At 33.6% G+C, this 17,479-nt stretch overlaps 1 protein-coding gene across 1 annotated transcript in view; it reads left to right on the top strand.

Annotated features, from left to right (window-relative positions):
- Smp_161480 (putative eukaryotic translation initiation factor 3 subunit (eif-3)) overlaps positions 1-17,479 on the top strand; it is a gene marked incomplete at its 5' end in the record, with an annotated part of 30,235 nt that overhangs the window by 8,527 nt on the left and 4,229 nt on the right. The window contains 15 exon segments of the mRNA XM_018794917.1: positions 675-720; positions 725-1,006; positions 1,724-1,844; positions 2,213-2,345; positions 3,704-3,952; positions 5,299-5,380; positions 6,307-6,544; positions 7,424-7,548; positions 8,137-8,285; positions 8,924-8,996; positions 9,734-9,895; positions 11,179-11,245; positions 11,779-11,869; positions 13,586-14,063; positions 15,625-15,750. Coding sequence (XP_018649282.1) covers positions 675-720; positions 725-1,006; positions 1,724-1,844; positions 2,213-2,345; positions 3,704-3,952; positions 5,299-5,380; positions 6,307-6,544; positions 7,424-7,548; positions 8,137-8,285; positions 8,924-8,996; positions 9,734-9,895; positions 11,179-11,245; positions 11,779-11,869; positions 13,586-14,063; positions 15,625-15,750 — 2,422 coding nt within the window.

Below are 17,479 nucleotides of genomic sequence, written 5' to 3'. Positions count from 1 at the left end.
CTTGTTGTGTTGACGATGTATGGCAACTTGGACCGATGCATATATGTGCCTGGTCCTACGTTGTAGCTGACTGACTGACCAAAGTATATTTTCTTCAGTTCATCTTCCTCTTATGAATCATATAATAAAAATCTGCAGCGAAATTGCTCCATATGTTTATATCGAGACATTTCTAATAACGCTTTAAGCCACTGAACTGCAGTGTTTCTATTATTCAGATTAGGCGGTCTTAGTGAACTCTTCCCACGACTGGACTATGTCACCGCATTAAAAATTCCACTTCGAATATAAATAGCTGAAGTTTATTTGTTTCTATAAGTTATTATTTTGAACATCACGTGGACTGCTTAAAACTTCATTATATATATATATATATCGTAACTAATCATTTACTATTCCTTGTTTGGGTAATTTTTCAGCCTTTCACATGTGAAAGCGAAGTATATTTAATGAAACCGGGACTAAAAATAGTGGAAACAGTCCGAAGTTGCTCACTATAGTAAATCATTAGTGATTTAGCACCACAAGAGTCTATATTTGACGTACTTTTGTTCTTTCACATTGTTCAACAGTAAACAGCTTACTCGGTTTTATAATAATTGAATATCCTTGTATCCTTAATTGTATTTAGAAATATTTTTATACATTTGTTTTTAAATTTATTGAATAAATAGCGTTTTCTTCTCGCATGGCGTGCGAAGAAAATTTGCCCGGTCAAACTAGGGACTGGAACGAAGAGCTACAAGTTACGCGTGAACTTCCACAGACACGTCTTACAGAGCGGCTACTTAGAGACCGTGCTATTTTCAAATCAAACAGTGATTTTGTTGCTGCGGCAACTCGTGCTGCAGTTAGCGTAGTAAATGGAGATATTATGGCTATTAACCCGGGAGAAACACGTAAACAACAAATGTTTATCTGGAATAATATGTTTTTCTCACTTGGATTTGACGTTAAAGATCATTACAAGCATTTCGGTGGTGAATATGCCGCATATGCTGCTACAGTAAGTTCATCTTGGTGTTGGATTCCTTTGAAAAATATTTTTTATTTTACACTGAATATGATTTTATTAGATTTGAGGCCACTTCGTCTTGTGCATTCCTATGGTTATACTGAAGTGAAATTTTAATCAGTAATCATCTTATGAGAAAGTACTGTTACATTCTTAACTGCCTTACAGCTCGATTGAGCTATATAGTAAATACAATAAAATAAGTGAAAGTTTCACCAACGATTAACTTTAATCTGCTTCTCGAATCATATTCTATGTGTTTTATCCTCCTCACTTTGAGTGCTACTATTTTTCCCGATTCCTTTGCTATTCCTACTGCTAATGTCATCTCATGCTAATATAGTATAGCGACTTAAATCAACGCAAATTCGTTTAAGGCCGTTCATTGATTATGACTGACCTTATTTTGCGAAATTCGCTGATATCCACACCTTGATCAGATCCCAGAATAACTTAATTATGTTATGACAAAATATCAATGTAAGAGAAGTTTTAAGCATGGAAATACTTTGATTCAGTTTAGAGGTAACTGTAGCTTAAGAATTCATGTAATTTGTCGAGAATTCGGTTTCAATTTAACACCATCTCATTTCTATACGAACCAACAAATATCTGGACCTTTCTTTTCACTTATATGCTATAATTTTAAATCACAACTCAGTGGTCCAGAAAATGTAAGTCCTAATTCCATTTTTTTTATCATTTTAGTCTAGTGATTTGTGTGGAGTACGTGCATATTCAATGCTAGATCAACCTGGATTGTATACTCTTGGAACAGCTATTATTGATTACCGTGGCTTTCGTGTTACCGCTCAAACAATCATACCAGGTGAGACTAACAGTTTTCTGTATAATTGTCAATTGTTGGGTTGGAAAAATGGGTTTCAGCCACTACTTACAATAATTTGGTAAGACGATTTGAAAGGCTCCAATAATATCCTCACAATCCAGAATTAACATTTTCCACAAAACCTTAAACTTTCTTATCGTCGCAACTAAAACATATACATCGTATAAGCCCATAAGTTATCTTTTTGCACGTGCTTGATAACTTCAGAGTTCTTACAAACACAAAGTGAAATTCAATAGTACGTGATATTTAAGTTCTGTGTAGTTATGCATTACTAATACTAGTTGTTTAATGCTGTATGATTATTATCACATCTTGTATAAAGGTCATCCGTTTGTTTTCTGTAGGTATTTTGGAGAAGGAACAAGAACAGTTAGTTGTTTATGGTTCAATCGATTTTGGTAAGACAGTGCTCACCGATAAACGTTATGAAGAGCTATTGTCTAAAACAGCTAAACAATTGAAAATCAAGCCACATAAGTAAGTTTTGTACTTTGTTCACCTAACTGTACAGTTTCATCTCATAAAAAACGACAAAGTGTGTTCATTTTGCATTCGTAAAATTGTAGTTAACTAGCGGATAAATTGCCAATCAGATAGTATTTAAAACTAGAGTTTATCAAAGAGAAATGCTCTTAAAACTGAAACAGCGAATGCAGTTACGAAACAAAGTCGACTCACGAATGTAAAGTTTTGAAGAATACTAAAAATTGAGACTACTTGCAAGCCAAAGAATGTGTATGTCAATTGATTTTGACTCAAAACGTGCATTCTTATAATCCTTGACAACAGCCCGCTGTGGTGATCACAAATTACTCAGTTTTTGTTAATAAATGCTAATTTCCTATGCTTTATAGATAACATGGAGTACATTTTTTCTAATTCATATTCCAATCGATTGTCACCACTTCTAATTTGCCAATTTTCTGTGTTCCAAAGTAATGTTTTACTGTGTTTACGGAGATTCCTCATTCCTGTCATCTTTCATAGAAAACCAAATCTTTGTTGTACTCTCCCTTCTCGGATTTTATCACTCGGGGATTATGGTCGAAGCGTTATGTGTGACAGTTGCCTTAAAATTGAGTTCACAATAAATTCCATCCACGCTAAAATAATCTCGATCGCTTTCAGTTTGCATATTAGCGTAGACTCGACCAACCCAAATTTCAAGATTCAACACAAATACTCATGTGATCTATCTTAGTATACAGATTTATGTTCTACCAATATATATTTCGGATAGGGACTAGCATTAAGTCTACAAACGTATCTTATTGTTTCATTTGTTATTTCAAGTTCAAGCATTTCTACAGGTGTTATGAAAAATGCATCTAAACATCGTCGGAACACTGTAATCATATAAACATTAACTAACCATTGTAAATGAAAATGAAATATGGATAGCCTCATATTATGCATCTACAACCTCGCCTTAATCACTAAACGTTAAAGTTTCTGATATCATTCCATGTTGAAAATAATTTCATTTCAAAAGGATCTTCACTAACCACCTATTTACAAAAACCTACATCAGTATATTACTTAAAATCATAGTTGGAACGTGAAGGGTTCTTATTTTGTTGGTTTTGGAGCTATGCAATACTTGCGATAAAGAAATCTTTTTCGAACTTTATGTCTAGTTTACATAATTCCACTTAGTCAACCTTACAAATGAATCCGATTATTTATAGTCCTCCTCCGTAGTTTTTTTTAAAAGCTTGATTTTTTTAAAGTAGTGGTGATAACAAATAATAACAATAATGCTAGCATAATTATGTTATTTGTTTTGTTTAGTATATTTTAACTACCTTTTTCAAATTCATTGGTTAAATTTACAGGGTTGTCAATCATTCAGGTGATACAATACAGTTATATTCATCTGTGGATTGTAAAGGGATTGTTGGGAATGATAATCGAACTTATATTCTGGATTTATTACGTACTTTCCCACCAGATCTAAACTATTTAGATAATGGTAGTGATATACGACCTCAATTGTCTCCTGAATTGGTGAAATTAGGTTATCCTTATCAACATCGACATATGTTGGCGACTTTAAGACAAGAGTTAATCGAGGCATTTTTTGAGTAAGACTATTTATCTATTTATGTTTGATACTTACACATATAACACTCCTTTGAAAATCATTATTTGTTATGAATTGTGGTACTAAGCTGATTGACGCGTAAACATCATCGTGTTACCGTCATGTAGTAAGTACTCGCCGTGATGCTCCTTAACATCTATTCGTTAAGAGTAGACTTTTAGTTTTCTTTTTTCTCTCAACCTACTCTTAAAGATAATTAATACTGGAATCTATTGCTTTGTAACAGCTAGGTGGTTGAACCAGGCTATTTGAAATGTAGTTTCTATCCTTCATACTCCATTAACTAGATAGCTGGGGTGTGGCCCCCAGTTGAGCAGTCGTGCAGCATCCCAGCCCGCACACTAATCAAATGGTCTGTGGGGCTCATATATGTTTGGTGCCTCCCTGTACCAATGTTTATATGTTTGAATAATAAATAAATATTAGGTATTCAACTAGCAGTTTTCTGCATCTTGTAAAACTCAGATATTAACATCCTACCAGTAAATCATTCTCAAAGTTCAAACAAATGTTCACATTTATTATTCCAACTGTTAGGAGTGCATATTGTGGAAATCATAATATATATATACATATATATATAACAGTACAGTTTGCAAAATCTGATTTTAATAACAATGTTCACTTATAGTACTCGTTCTAATTACTGTTTACACTTTTTGTCAGTGTACATTTATTCAGTTTTTATTGACCAGCTTCATTGAAGTCTACAAATCTTTAGTTAAGCTGTACGAGTCGATAGTCTCTACTGTTTCACTTTAATGTTGATAGCTTAATTATAATGTTTAGTTGATCTCAGTCTAAGTAGTAAACTAAAATTAGTTTATTCTCCTACTTTGAAATTATTTTTTGTCTACCTGATATTCGAAATTAACTATCTCGGTTTTATGTCACGGAATAGCATGAAGTGACTGCAGATTAATTAGTACCTTGCTAACGAACTAACCATACCTAATTGGTGTTGTTCAGAAGAACGATGAAAGCTCCACGACCAAACCATCCAGCTCAAAGAACAAAACTCTACCAAAATTCACTTTTGTGTTGGTTGTTTGAATCCTCCCATTGATGTTCAGGACTGCAATTTATCAATCTCTTATTGGCATATGTGCATCCTATACCGATTACCTCGATACTACCTTAAGATACAAGCATTGTAAGCGAAAATGGATGGTGGCTAGCAGTGAAATCCAGAACGCACGTTTCGCCCTATTTAGGACTCGTCAGCTAAATATACCTTAGTGGTTTTCCCGTGAAAAATACCTAGGCTACCATATCCCTTTGTTAGATTTTAACTGTTATTTGCTTTCAATTTCTCTTTGTACTTAGCCATCGTTATGAAATTTTTCTACGTCTGACTGCTCTAGAGATCCAGAAGAGTAAATCCTCAAAAGGTGAATGTGATGATCAGGTAGGAAGCGTCTACATTTTCTCATTTTTCAGTTCTACATGTTTCCTTTTTTCTACTGTACTTTTACTGTTTCACGTTGATTAACATTTAGGTCAAGTTTTATTCTATTTATCGTTCACTGATCGGTCCTTATTATGACCACTACGGAATTCAACGAGAAACTGGTCATTCGTCATTGAATTTATCAACCATATGCAATGGAATCAAATCAGCAGTTTGTTATGGTGTTTGGTATCAGTTTATACAAGATTACATTGTTGCATTCCTTTATAAGACAAGTAAAATAGTTAGTCAGTCATTTACAACGTAGGATCAGGCACATTTATGCATCGGTTCAAGTCGTCATACCTCATTATCACAACAAAATGAGCACCGAATTCATGGAAGCGATTACTTCAATGGTAGTAATTTATAAAAAATGATTGCTTATAAAGATATGATACCAGGAAAAAAATCGGTTCGTAGAAATGTATAAAGTAGTTTTAAAGGAAAGTAGCTAAGAGAACTACATAAATAACTAACATTTTTAAAAAGAAGCTCTTTACTATTTTCCTGAGAGCTTCCTTTTTCTCAGGCAATCACTTCAACATGTCAGGAGGTTCTGGGCCACAAGAAGCATCATCACAAGGAATGGATCACTGTTGGTACACTGGATAAGATTGAAGAAAGAAGGAACAAGAAGGCAGCAATCAATATCAACCGGACTAGAACAGAGAAAACCAAACTGTTCTTTTCTGATCTCTTTACTCTATACATCACTTTAGACTTCTTGCAGCTGACAAGAAGTTTTAAAACGATTAAATTCGGTGAATCTTGTTATTTTTGTTTTGTCAAATCAATTTCGTTGTCTTATTTATGATTTGCCTTTAAATGCAATACATATTACTCACGTTAACATGAATTATATTTTATTGTTTGTATTATAGGATACTACTGGTGTGCAAAATAAACAAGCCAACTGTTCAAGCACTAATGATGATCCATTGTCTCCTAAAAATAGTCTAGTTACAACCAAACATCAAATAGATCACCATGATGTTACTGGACACTCCAGTAATGCTTTGAACTCAGGGATTGGGACAATCAAGTCTCCAAGCAAGAATCAATCAGATGATTTAACCCTGATGAAAAAATTACTGGAAGATGATCAAGACACACAAAAAAGTGATTTGACTTTCATTAATATTCATCTTCTCTGTTTTGACTCTTTTATCTTGAATATAAATTTCCACAGGCGAAAGGATCTATATTTCTTAAGCTTAGGTATACTTCTTGGTTTAATGAAATTGTATAACTACGTTTGAGACAGTGGAGTGGGGTAGAACTTACGGGGTTTATTATATTCAAAGTTCACTAGTCATCACAAGTGTTACACCATGAAGGACTGGATGGCAAGTGTTTTTTGTCGTTGAGATTAACCCTTCAACAGTCCTCATTCAAAACCCTCGATGCATAACCCAACCTAAGATTTTATAACCTGTCAGTATGCTCCCAACTTCAATGATTCTTAGTCCCTAAACAAAATTAACTTCAATTTTAGTAGTATGTAGCAGTTAAAGCAGACGATTTTCAGTCAGTAGGTTACAAGTATGAATTATGACTCATCTACATCGGTTTGAGCAGCCAGATAGTAACATTAGTGTTAATAGATTATTCTTAATAGTTTAGTGGAGATTTTCTTATTTCTAACTAGAAACTGCTTCCCATTCCAAGGAAATGAAAATCTACTGCAACTATCCATAAACGCTACTTTGATGGATTGGTAATCGGTTAAGCCTATCGTGTCTAATAAGTTCATCCATATGATCTTGAACTTGTTCTTCAAATTTTCATATGTTCAGAACAGTCAGCTAGATTAAGGTTCAAAGACAAAAATATTGCATTGACAGTAACATTTCTAGTTTAAACGTTTAGCTTTTCTATCGGTTCTGTCTTCTAACATTCGTAAATAAAGCATTATAATTGTTATTCGCTGGTCTGTTTTTATTTAAACGCCTGTAATCTTAATTTTTCTTTGATATTTTAACATTTATTTTTGTTCAGATGACGTAATTCGAGAAGCTATCCGCAAAGCAGCAGAAGCTGTCGGTTCTCAGAGTACCGATCGTTTTGAACTTACATTCAATCCTGATATTTATCAGAAATTTGTCAAATTTTGTGATTCAGAGGTGAGCATTTTTGTGACACCAGCTACATTTCCTATGTGTATAGGCTATGTCGAAGTATGTATAGTAATTATTCAATCTGTTGATCTTTACGTTGGTTGTAAATCAAAAAAGTTTGTTTATTGATCTTTGATAAATGGGTGATGCTATCTGGGATTTGAACAGTTAAATTTAAACTGATAGTTGTGAAACTAATTATTTGAAATGTATAGATTTGCATAGTAATTTGTACAGTTTTTCTACTACTTATCTTGTGAAATGTTACAGAAGTGTACCCTTTCCCATTCCGAATGAACTGGATGCTCAGTGAAAGTTTTCTTTGTTTGTCATTTTTGATTGTTAGGCGTGGATGATTGCTAAGAGCGAATTGTCGTTGGTTATTGCACTGCCTTCATTTATATTTCCAGCTGTTAATTTACCATTTAATAGTTAACTCATTCATATCACTTTACTTCACTGAATGGCCCTTAACCCTTCATGTATATTCATACTAGCTGCTAGTTGGACAGTGTTTTTGTTTTTTGACATTCACTTCTTTTGATAAAATTTCTACGTATGTCTCAGACAAAATTTTACTGTTCTTCATCTTAGGAACAATCATTAACAGTTGACCAAGAACTAGTATGCAGTGCTTGTGAATTTTTGGTTCTAAAACAAATTCCAGCGTTTGTTAGAGACGCGTTAAGTTTGTGCATCACTCCTCAAGATGGTAGAGCCCTGATAGAGTTAATGCATCAGCGGTAAGTTAAGTGGTATTAATATTTGGCCGTCTAGTTTTTATTACTGTATGAGAGTTTTGTATTATGATTAGGAGTTATAGTTTGTTTGCATAAAATATTTTATGTTATGATAGCCGTTTTAAATTGAAAAAAAGGCTATTGGGAGATTTACCTACACAGTAAAGAGACAGTCTCGTTTATGATAAGTTACCAGTCTCATTTTATTGAAAAATGACATGACCCTTTTACTGTAGACTTTGATAACCTTATTCTATCTTCATAACAGAACATACTTTAAAAAGTCTTTTACACAGCATTTATTGTAATCAATTAAAGAACATTTTAATGACTACTTAATTGTACAATATAATTAACTTAACTAATGCATGTGCAGTCAATCCTCAGGTTTGACAAATGTTAAGGCATATGACATCACTATTTTTGATAAAAATGCAGTATGATTAACAAGCCACTCAGATAATTTATGTTGAGTGAAACCCATATGGTCTTTGCTGTTATGTTGTTTTACCCAGAAACTTTAAATTACTCACATCTTAGATTGCATTATGTTGACTGAAATAAATTTTCGAAATGCTTGAACCTACTTTTCTACTTATATACTCAAATAATAATTCTCCTTGTTTCTTTTTCTTTCACAGTGGCATTAATGTACGTTATTTGAATCGTGTAATCGAGTCAGTCAGTATTCACCAGTCGTTAGGTTATCTGAAAGTGAGTCTATACTTTCTGACTATGTGTGTATTCCATATACATCCGTCCATATTTTACATATTAGTGTACAGAACAAGAATATCATATTATGCTTTTAACTCGATTCTTTTCTTATGAGTTATATTATTATTCACGTAGTTACACATTGCTAATTTTTATACTCATCTCTTTTGCCATGAAAAAATTGGATTGGCTAAATTACCAATCAGTAATTACATTTCATACCTGTTCTTTGACTGTCAATGATATTTATACAGACAAGTTTGTATATCATAATGCATCCGACAAACTCAAACTTTTATATAGATCGAGTTTTGGGAATTTACAAAATCCTTCACTATACTAAGATAAAATTAATTATGATTTTACTTGTCATAATTGTGTTTATTTCAGGTGTTATCGAAAAGTATAAAATCTTTAGTAGTTTTTGTTGTAGTGAAAATAAGTTTGTTTGTAAATTCACTACAGTAAATAGGTTCATGAACTTATGATCCAGACGTACTTTTCTTTATTAGATTAGATTTCGAAGGAGCGGGGCGCATCGTAATTTCGCCAAATAATCTTGTCTAATTGTGAATTTCCCATGGTATCTGCTGTTTTATGCTGTTTGTCAAGGTGTTTAGTATTGTTCATTTGTTATGTCACTGTTGATCATCCTCACTTTTGTTAACTTGATGTTGTTCAACAGGTTATATTAACCGTTTTATTGTATGTTTCTGTTTATTTGTTTTATCCAGAAAATGGCTATTTGCGAAGTTTTGTTACGGTCTGCGAAACATTTATTTAAAACGTATCTTCAAGATGTTGATCCTATGCTTCTTTCTGTTGGGGTCGCTCATTTTCTCAACTGTTTTCTAACAGCTTGTCCTAATCTTACACCGTTACTTGGGATTGATGAGGTGAGCATATTTGTATGATTGAATTAAGATAATTGTGTGCGTACATGCATTCAGTTAACTGTATTTGCGTGTAATTACATGTAAACCTGTGCTGCCAGATAAATGTATTAAATAGTGTTTTATTAATTACTTTTCAATATGACGATTTAATAGTTTCATAAATAATTTGTGATAATTTGATTATTCCATCGTTAACAGTTTGACTGAAATTTGATCAGTCTTAGTTGGAGTATGTACATCCTGTGTGAATTGCTTTAGTATAGCCATTACGACACAAGTTTATGTGAAATATGTTGTATATGGTTAGCAGTATGATCCGGGGCGCACATTTCATCCAACTAACGAGTCACAAATAGGACGAAACCTATCTTTGATTCCACTTTTAGCCACATCCCATCTATTTTGTATAAGTTTTAAATACATAATTAACCGTTCAATACAATCGTTTCGTGTTTCTTAGTATCATTTTACCTTTTAATCCAGTTCTCAGTATAATTTCTTTCGACGGCTATTCAGGTTTTTGAACTGGATAAAAACAGCATTTGAAATGGAATATAATACAAATGTGCTATATTTTTCAGATCTCTGTCACCCACTTACAGGCATAATTGAATTATTGAAACGCGAAACATTACAATATAAAATGATCAAAATGATTACTCTGAAAAGGGATTATTTTAAAGTATATAATCTGTTTATTTTCCTTGGGGCCCCTAGTTTCAATGTTCCTTCATACATATCTTTTCATTTCATGTTTTCCAGTCATATTATTTATTTTCATTCACATTACTACATCATTTTGATTCGATTATTTATTAATTTCATCTCACCCTCCTTATATGATATGCCAACTTTGGTTAAAGCACATTTGTATCAAACTCTGTGTGAATTTCGACTCACTAATATGCACAAATATCCGTCATTAAAATAAACTAATGAATAATAATGCAAGATGTACTTAAAAAAAACGTTGGAACGCTCAACTTTCATAACTATGATACACATTCTCAACTAGTTTATGTAATAGTATCATACCAAAATGTCTGAGTTCATAAACCATTTACTTAAGATAATTGACTATGAATATCAAACAAAAATTCTATTTCTTTATGAGCAATTTTGAATTATCATTACTATCTTTAATATTATTTTCGAATATATACGTTCATTGATCAATTATTTTCGTTTATCTAATGCTATACTACTTTCTATGATATTATATCTTTGAAATCGGTAATTTAACATAAATGATTTTATTTTGTCCTCTTTTACTTCAATGGTAGCAAGTCCTCAAACTGAATCGTAATAAAAAAAATAAGAAGAAATTGAAAAATCTTCGTGAATCACCAGGTTGGTTTGTATTGAGTTTCATAAAGTTGTATTTCATATACACTATGTGGTAATCTTCTCAAGTTATATACAATTGATATTATAACTATCACGTAACAGAATTCAGTATTCATGAAAATAGACTTAATCCCGTATCATATATACTTCGATATTGCCACCTTTACGTGTTACCCGTAGCTTTATAAACTGTGTAGTTACTTGTGACTCCACAGTCTAATCAACGGGTTTGTGTATAAATACACTAAAACAGTTGTATTACGTCATAGTGCATTGTGTTGACAACTGGTGCATTCTTTAACTCTATACTATTACACTTAAATGCTTGTTACATTTAAATGGTTGTTTTTCATTTTGTTGTTTGGTCAGATTGAGTATATCCAACTTCTATACGTTTAAATTGTTGAAATATATATTTAACATATGTTACTGATATGTTAAATATCACTGTACAGAAAATAAATAATTGAATTTGTTTAACGTGGTGTTTCCAACAATTTTTGTATTGTTATTATTTTGTTTCTTTCACTTAACAGAAGAAATGGCATGGCTTAATGAAACACATTCCAGTTTATGGTCTGAAATAATTAAAGAAGCTAAGGAATATTATCATTATCAAATAACTGCGTAAGTTAATTGCTCTAGTGAGAAACGACTGCAATTTCGACTTGGTCAGTCAACCAGCCATAGATTCTAGGAGTAAACTATTTTTAACGTGACGTACAATCTAAGAAAAAACCAAAGCAAATTCAACTGGGCCGTTGCAAACCATGTCACCTATCGTCTCCGACCGTTGATTACAATCACTATGAGAACCTCCTACTAAGTTGTCTACACCTACCCACATGATTCTATCCAGTAGTCACTATCTTCTTGAGCTGTTGCTGTGTCTCGTTTCTTTTCTCCCTGATCTTTCAACCTAGTACACCAGACGACATCACGCGCCGAAGTAGACGGTGGTTGAGTTTACGTAACACCATGTTCCAAGTACTTAAGTTGATGAAGATTTAACACATCAATTAATTTGTCATCTATACGAAATACCCTATGCATAACTTCGACACGGCTCACTCGGTGGTCACATAATGCACGAGAGATGCTTCTAAGACATTTTTGATCAAATACTCGTAACCTATGAATATTATCTGTTCTGAATGCCCATGTTGATTGTTGTTTTTCGACATGTTTTTATTCTGTTACCAACTAGTTCCTTAATGAACGTCAACATTGTGTGATACCTTGAATAGGCTTCTGCAATTTAATTTATTATTACTATTATTATTGTAATTATTTATTATCATTATCATTTTATTGTCCTTGAATGCAAGCATCAGTACGGAAAATTCGGACTGTATGATTGATCACGGCTATGAACTATTTGCCGTTTCATGGTGATTTTGGCACTCATTGAATAGTTTTCTTTCTCATGATCACTCTACAGTTTCTGTGTAATTTTTCATGTAAAAGATTTTCAGTTTGGTGTTGTGGGAATCATTGAATTTCATCTTTATCATGAACCGGTCAATGTCACCACCATCGTGGATTGGTTGAAGTTAGAAATCAATACCTTAGTATGCCAGCTCAATGGTCTAGAGGTTAGACGTTCACTGATGAGGCACAAGGTGTTGATTTCGAATCCCTCGTATGGGATCGTGGATGCGTACTGCTGAGGAGTCCCACACTAAGACGAGACGGCCGTTCAGTGCTTCCAAGTTTTCAATAGTGGTCTAACTTTTATCGACTCATGATTGCTTATCGCCTTGAATAATTCTAATGAAAAGTGGCGTAAAATCTTACGGCATTAAGTTGTAATTCAAATCGTTTGTTTACAGCTACACAACACTTAGTGTGAACTATAAACTTTCATATGACCTCCAATACATTTAACGAACACTAGTTTCGAAACGTAGAAAGATACTGTCTACCAATAATTAACAATTAAGTAATAAGTACTTATTGGTCCGGGCATTTATTATGAAAATTAAGAATAAACAACAGTTGTCGAAGCAAATGAAATCTGTCTAGTTAAATAACTTATCTAATGAAGTCTCTCACTATGCATCTGTCTTGTGTGGTTTAAATTTTCTACGATTTCTGTTGATCCCTCATTGTTTGTTTTTGACATTTAAATTAGGTCAGATAATGCATTCAGTTCTTTCGTAAGAAAACATCATTCCTAACATTCTTCATCAATTCTTTTAATAAAGTTGTAATTTAATTAACCTTTGTATGTGTTTACATTTTTTGCACGCATATTGGACAATGTTTGTTTTTCTTTTAAATATCTTTTTCACATATCCTTTGTAATAATTGGTTTTTTTCTTCCAATCTATCCATGTTTAGGTCAGATATTGATGAATTCTGTAAAAGTTATGAAGTTCAACGTATTCAGCTTCTTAGAACATTTTGTACATCTGTTGGTATTCAGCTACTTTTACGTGAGTATAATCTCAATCTACCGAATGGTGTTAAACATCATCAAAAACCAGTATTTAATACTGAAGATATAATATCTCTTTATCCAATAGTCAAACATTTACATCCTCATGCAACTGATGCTTATCATTATTTTACAACTGGTCAAGCTCGGATTTCTGCTGGTCATCTTCAAGAAGGTTTCGAGTTAATTAATGAAGCTTTAAGTCTTCTGAATGGTGTCTATGGTCCTCTTCATCCTGATATTGGTGCTTGTAATCGTCTTTTAGCTCGTTTATCTTATGTTATGGGTGAACATGAAGCTGCAATATTATTTCAACATCGTGCTACTATGATTAGTGAACGTGTACACGGAATTGATAATCCGAATACAGCTACTGAATATGTAGGTTCTTTATATTGTTGAGAGTTGACATTTTTTTTGAAAAATGTAATATGTGAAACCTAATGATAAGTAATATAAATGTACAACATGCTATGTTTAAAGAGATTACAGGTTCGCCCAAATTGCTAACGGAACGAAGACTCAGCGACGCAGTGACCAGATAAGCTAACTATTCCGACGCTTCACAGCCCTGCTAACTAGGGAGAGAAGAGGAAAAAATGTATTACACAAGCAGCCAGAAGCACGAACAAACACAATTCAAGCATATAAATACAGCATAAAAATGTCCTTAAGGGACGTTACAAAATAGCATATTAAAAGAGACAGCAAACCAATGACATTTAAGGTCGTTCCAAGTAGGAAATATGATATAGAAGTGAAAATAGGCGCTTTTGGCGCGAAAACCAGAAATTCAAATTTCCAAAATAAAATTACATAAATAAGACATTTACCAATTGAGTTCTGGGTATCTATCATCCTTAAAACAACAATACTAATAATTAATTAGTTACGACCAAAGGGATTTGTGGAGATTTTAGTATTTTGACAATGTAATTCACGAGTCGATCTAAGCTAGACCAGTATTGAAAACCTGGAAGCCCTGGACGGCCGTCTCGTTCTACTATGGGACTCCTTAACAGTGTGCATCCACGATCCCACAAACCGGGCTGGAACCCAGGATCTTAGGTTTCACGCATAAACACTTAACCTCCAAATCACTGAGCCGGCATCCAACGGTGTTAATATTTAACTTCAATTGATCCATGATTTTGCGCAACCCTTCATCCGTTGTCTGAAATGGATAATTGTCTCACACCCGGCACGGATTGGACTCCACTGGTCACGGCTAAATAGAAAAAGTCTCTTATCTGAAATATTAGTAAACAAGCTTTTATGAATAAGTCTTTCTTAGTTTAGTTCTTTGTTGTTGGTAAATTAGTTTTAAGATATCGATTGTTAAGTTCTTCAAACGGCTACTTCTAAATATTCTAACAATATACTTGCAATGGTATTTATGTTAAATGTCATTACTAAGTTATGAGAATTACCTCATTTTTTTAAAAAAGGATAATAAGTATTCGGATAATTGTTACAACAAGTTTATTCTAAGGTATAACGATTCGGTATTCAGCTTCAAATTCTTGTCTTTAATATCCGTTATCACAGATGCTAGTTTACTGACCGATTTCCCTTTATGCTAACGGTCATTAGAAAACTCGTTCCCTCTATTCTTACTCTTAAGCATTTTCAATTCTCTCCTTATATATGCATGCAATAACCAAAGTTCTTCGATCAACGCGTGGTCAATATAAACGTATTTCGTATATGCTCCGTTGTGTATTTCGGCCAGGGGTATAGTAGGTAACAGTAAGCAAATTTATCAGTTCAACCAACTCATCCTTCTCAATAATTTTCTCAAATCAATTTAACTGACTTAACGAACTGTAACTTAATTCTGTAATCCACTTACAGAATGATTACTTAACAAGTATACTGCATTCTGTAATTTATAGATTTATATTGATTTGTTCCAATTACTTTATTTCTTCCTATCATGTAGATACATTTCTCACTTTATGTATTCGCTTGTGGACATATATCTACAGCTTTACAATTACTTTATCGAGCTCGTTACATAGCGCTTTTATGCCATGGTGAATGTCATCCTGAAATAACACAAATAGACGTAAATCCTATTTATTTTATTTATTTATCGTGCTTCAGAATGTTCATCATAACTGTTGTTCACAGTTATTGTTTTCTTATTTCTCCTTTTTTAAATAATATGGTTCAGTAATAACAATTATAGACTGTTATAGAGTAATGAGACTTGATCTCGTTTTTTGTTTGTCTGTTATAACTTACGGTTATTCTGAATAACAACATTTGGAAAATTCTTTCAAAGGCGTATATTATCTATAATAATAGTCGAACGTAGTAGTCAAACGCGTGGACAACTTCACTTATCTTGGAAGTCTGATCAGTCCTAATGGGTTGGTGTCTGACGAAATCTCAGCACAGATTCAAAAAGCTCGTTTGGCTTTTGCCAACTTACGTCACCTATGGCGAAGGCGAGATATCCGTCTATCAATTAAGGGACGAGTGTACTGCGCAGCAGTTCGCTCTGTTCTACTTTACGGCTGTGAAACATGGCCATTAAGAGTAGAAGATACTCGTAAGTTACTAGTATTTGACCACAGATGCCTTAGAAATATTGCTCGCATCTGCTGGGATCACCGGGTAAGTAATAGTAAGGTTAGACACATGGTATTAGGGAATGATGGTAAATCAGTTGATGAGGTGATGAATCTTCATCGACTGAGATGGTTGGGCCAGGTGTTATGTATGCCTGAACACCGATTACCACGACGCTCTATGATGACTAGTATTAGGGATGGTTGGAAGAGAGTTAGGGGCGGCCAAACCAAAACATGGCATCAGTGCTTGAAGTCACTAACTTCTAGTCTGAGCCATGTTGGTAGATGCAGACTACCTGGTTGGGGTCCGCGTAACTATCGTAACCAATGGTCGGAGACTCTAGGTGACATGGCTCAGAATCGATCACAATGGCGTAGGTGTATACACTCTTTATCTTCCCTTTAACCTTGAGATTGAAATTGCTTCATAACGTTCTTCCTTCCTATACTATATCCTTATATACAACCTTTATTTTATATATTACCACCACTAAATTAACTACTACTATGAATCCGGTGTGATTCTTGTTGTGCTAACGAGGTATGGCAACTTGGACCGATGCATAAATTTGCCTGTTCCTACGTTGTAGCTGACTGACTGTATATTATCTATGCAAACTAGATAAACTGGGTGATCACCACACAACATCTCAACAATAAACCACCAATCTTGGCTGAGAGTGAGTTCAATAATGTAAGAGAAAACTTGTTATTCAAATAAGTAAATGTTCTAGTAGAACTAAGACTGTCTATATATCAGCAAATATGACCTTGGAACACACAAAAAATAGCAAACTAAGAGCGACAAGAACTATCAGATGACAACAAAAATCAGTGGGAAGAGATAAATTGGACAACACCCCCACCACGAGAAGGCAGTGAGTAGGACTTCCCTGGTAGAGGCTATATATTCGCTGGCCATGTGAGAGCATTTCGAGAGGGAGAGTGGACTCTCCCCACTCTCGGCCGTACCAGGGCATTTGGGGGCAAAAACAACTAAATAATGAATATCATGTGATTAGTAAAATATAATGAAAACTAATGAATTGTTTTATGAAATTTACTTATGATTAAAGATTCGATAAAAATGTATATCTATGTCTTTATATAGACTCAGCAACATTTGTAAAGAAGTATAGAAGTGAAAGGATTGGCACACAGGTGATTCAACACCCAATATTAAACCTTGTTCAAATTTAACAGAACAAAACAACTATG

This window comes from Schistosoma mansoni, chromosome 1, assembly GCF_000237925.1.
Source record: "Schistosoma mansoni strain Puerto Rico chromosome 1, complete genome".
Classification (NCBI taxonomy): Eukaryota; Metazoa; Platyhelminthes; class Trematoda; order Strigeidida; family Schistosomatidae; genus Schistosoma; species Schistosoma mansoni.
Note: the sequence above shows the minus strand (reverse complement) of the source record. Positions and strands in the feature narration are given on the sequence as shown.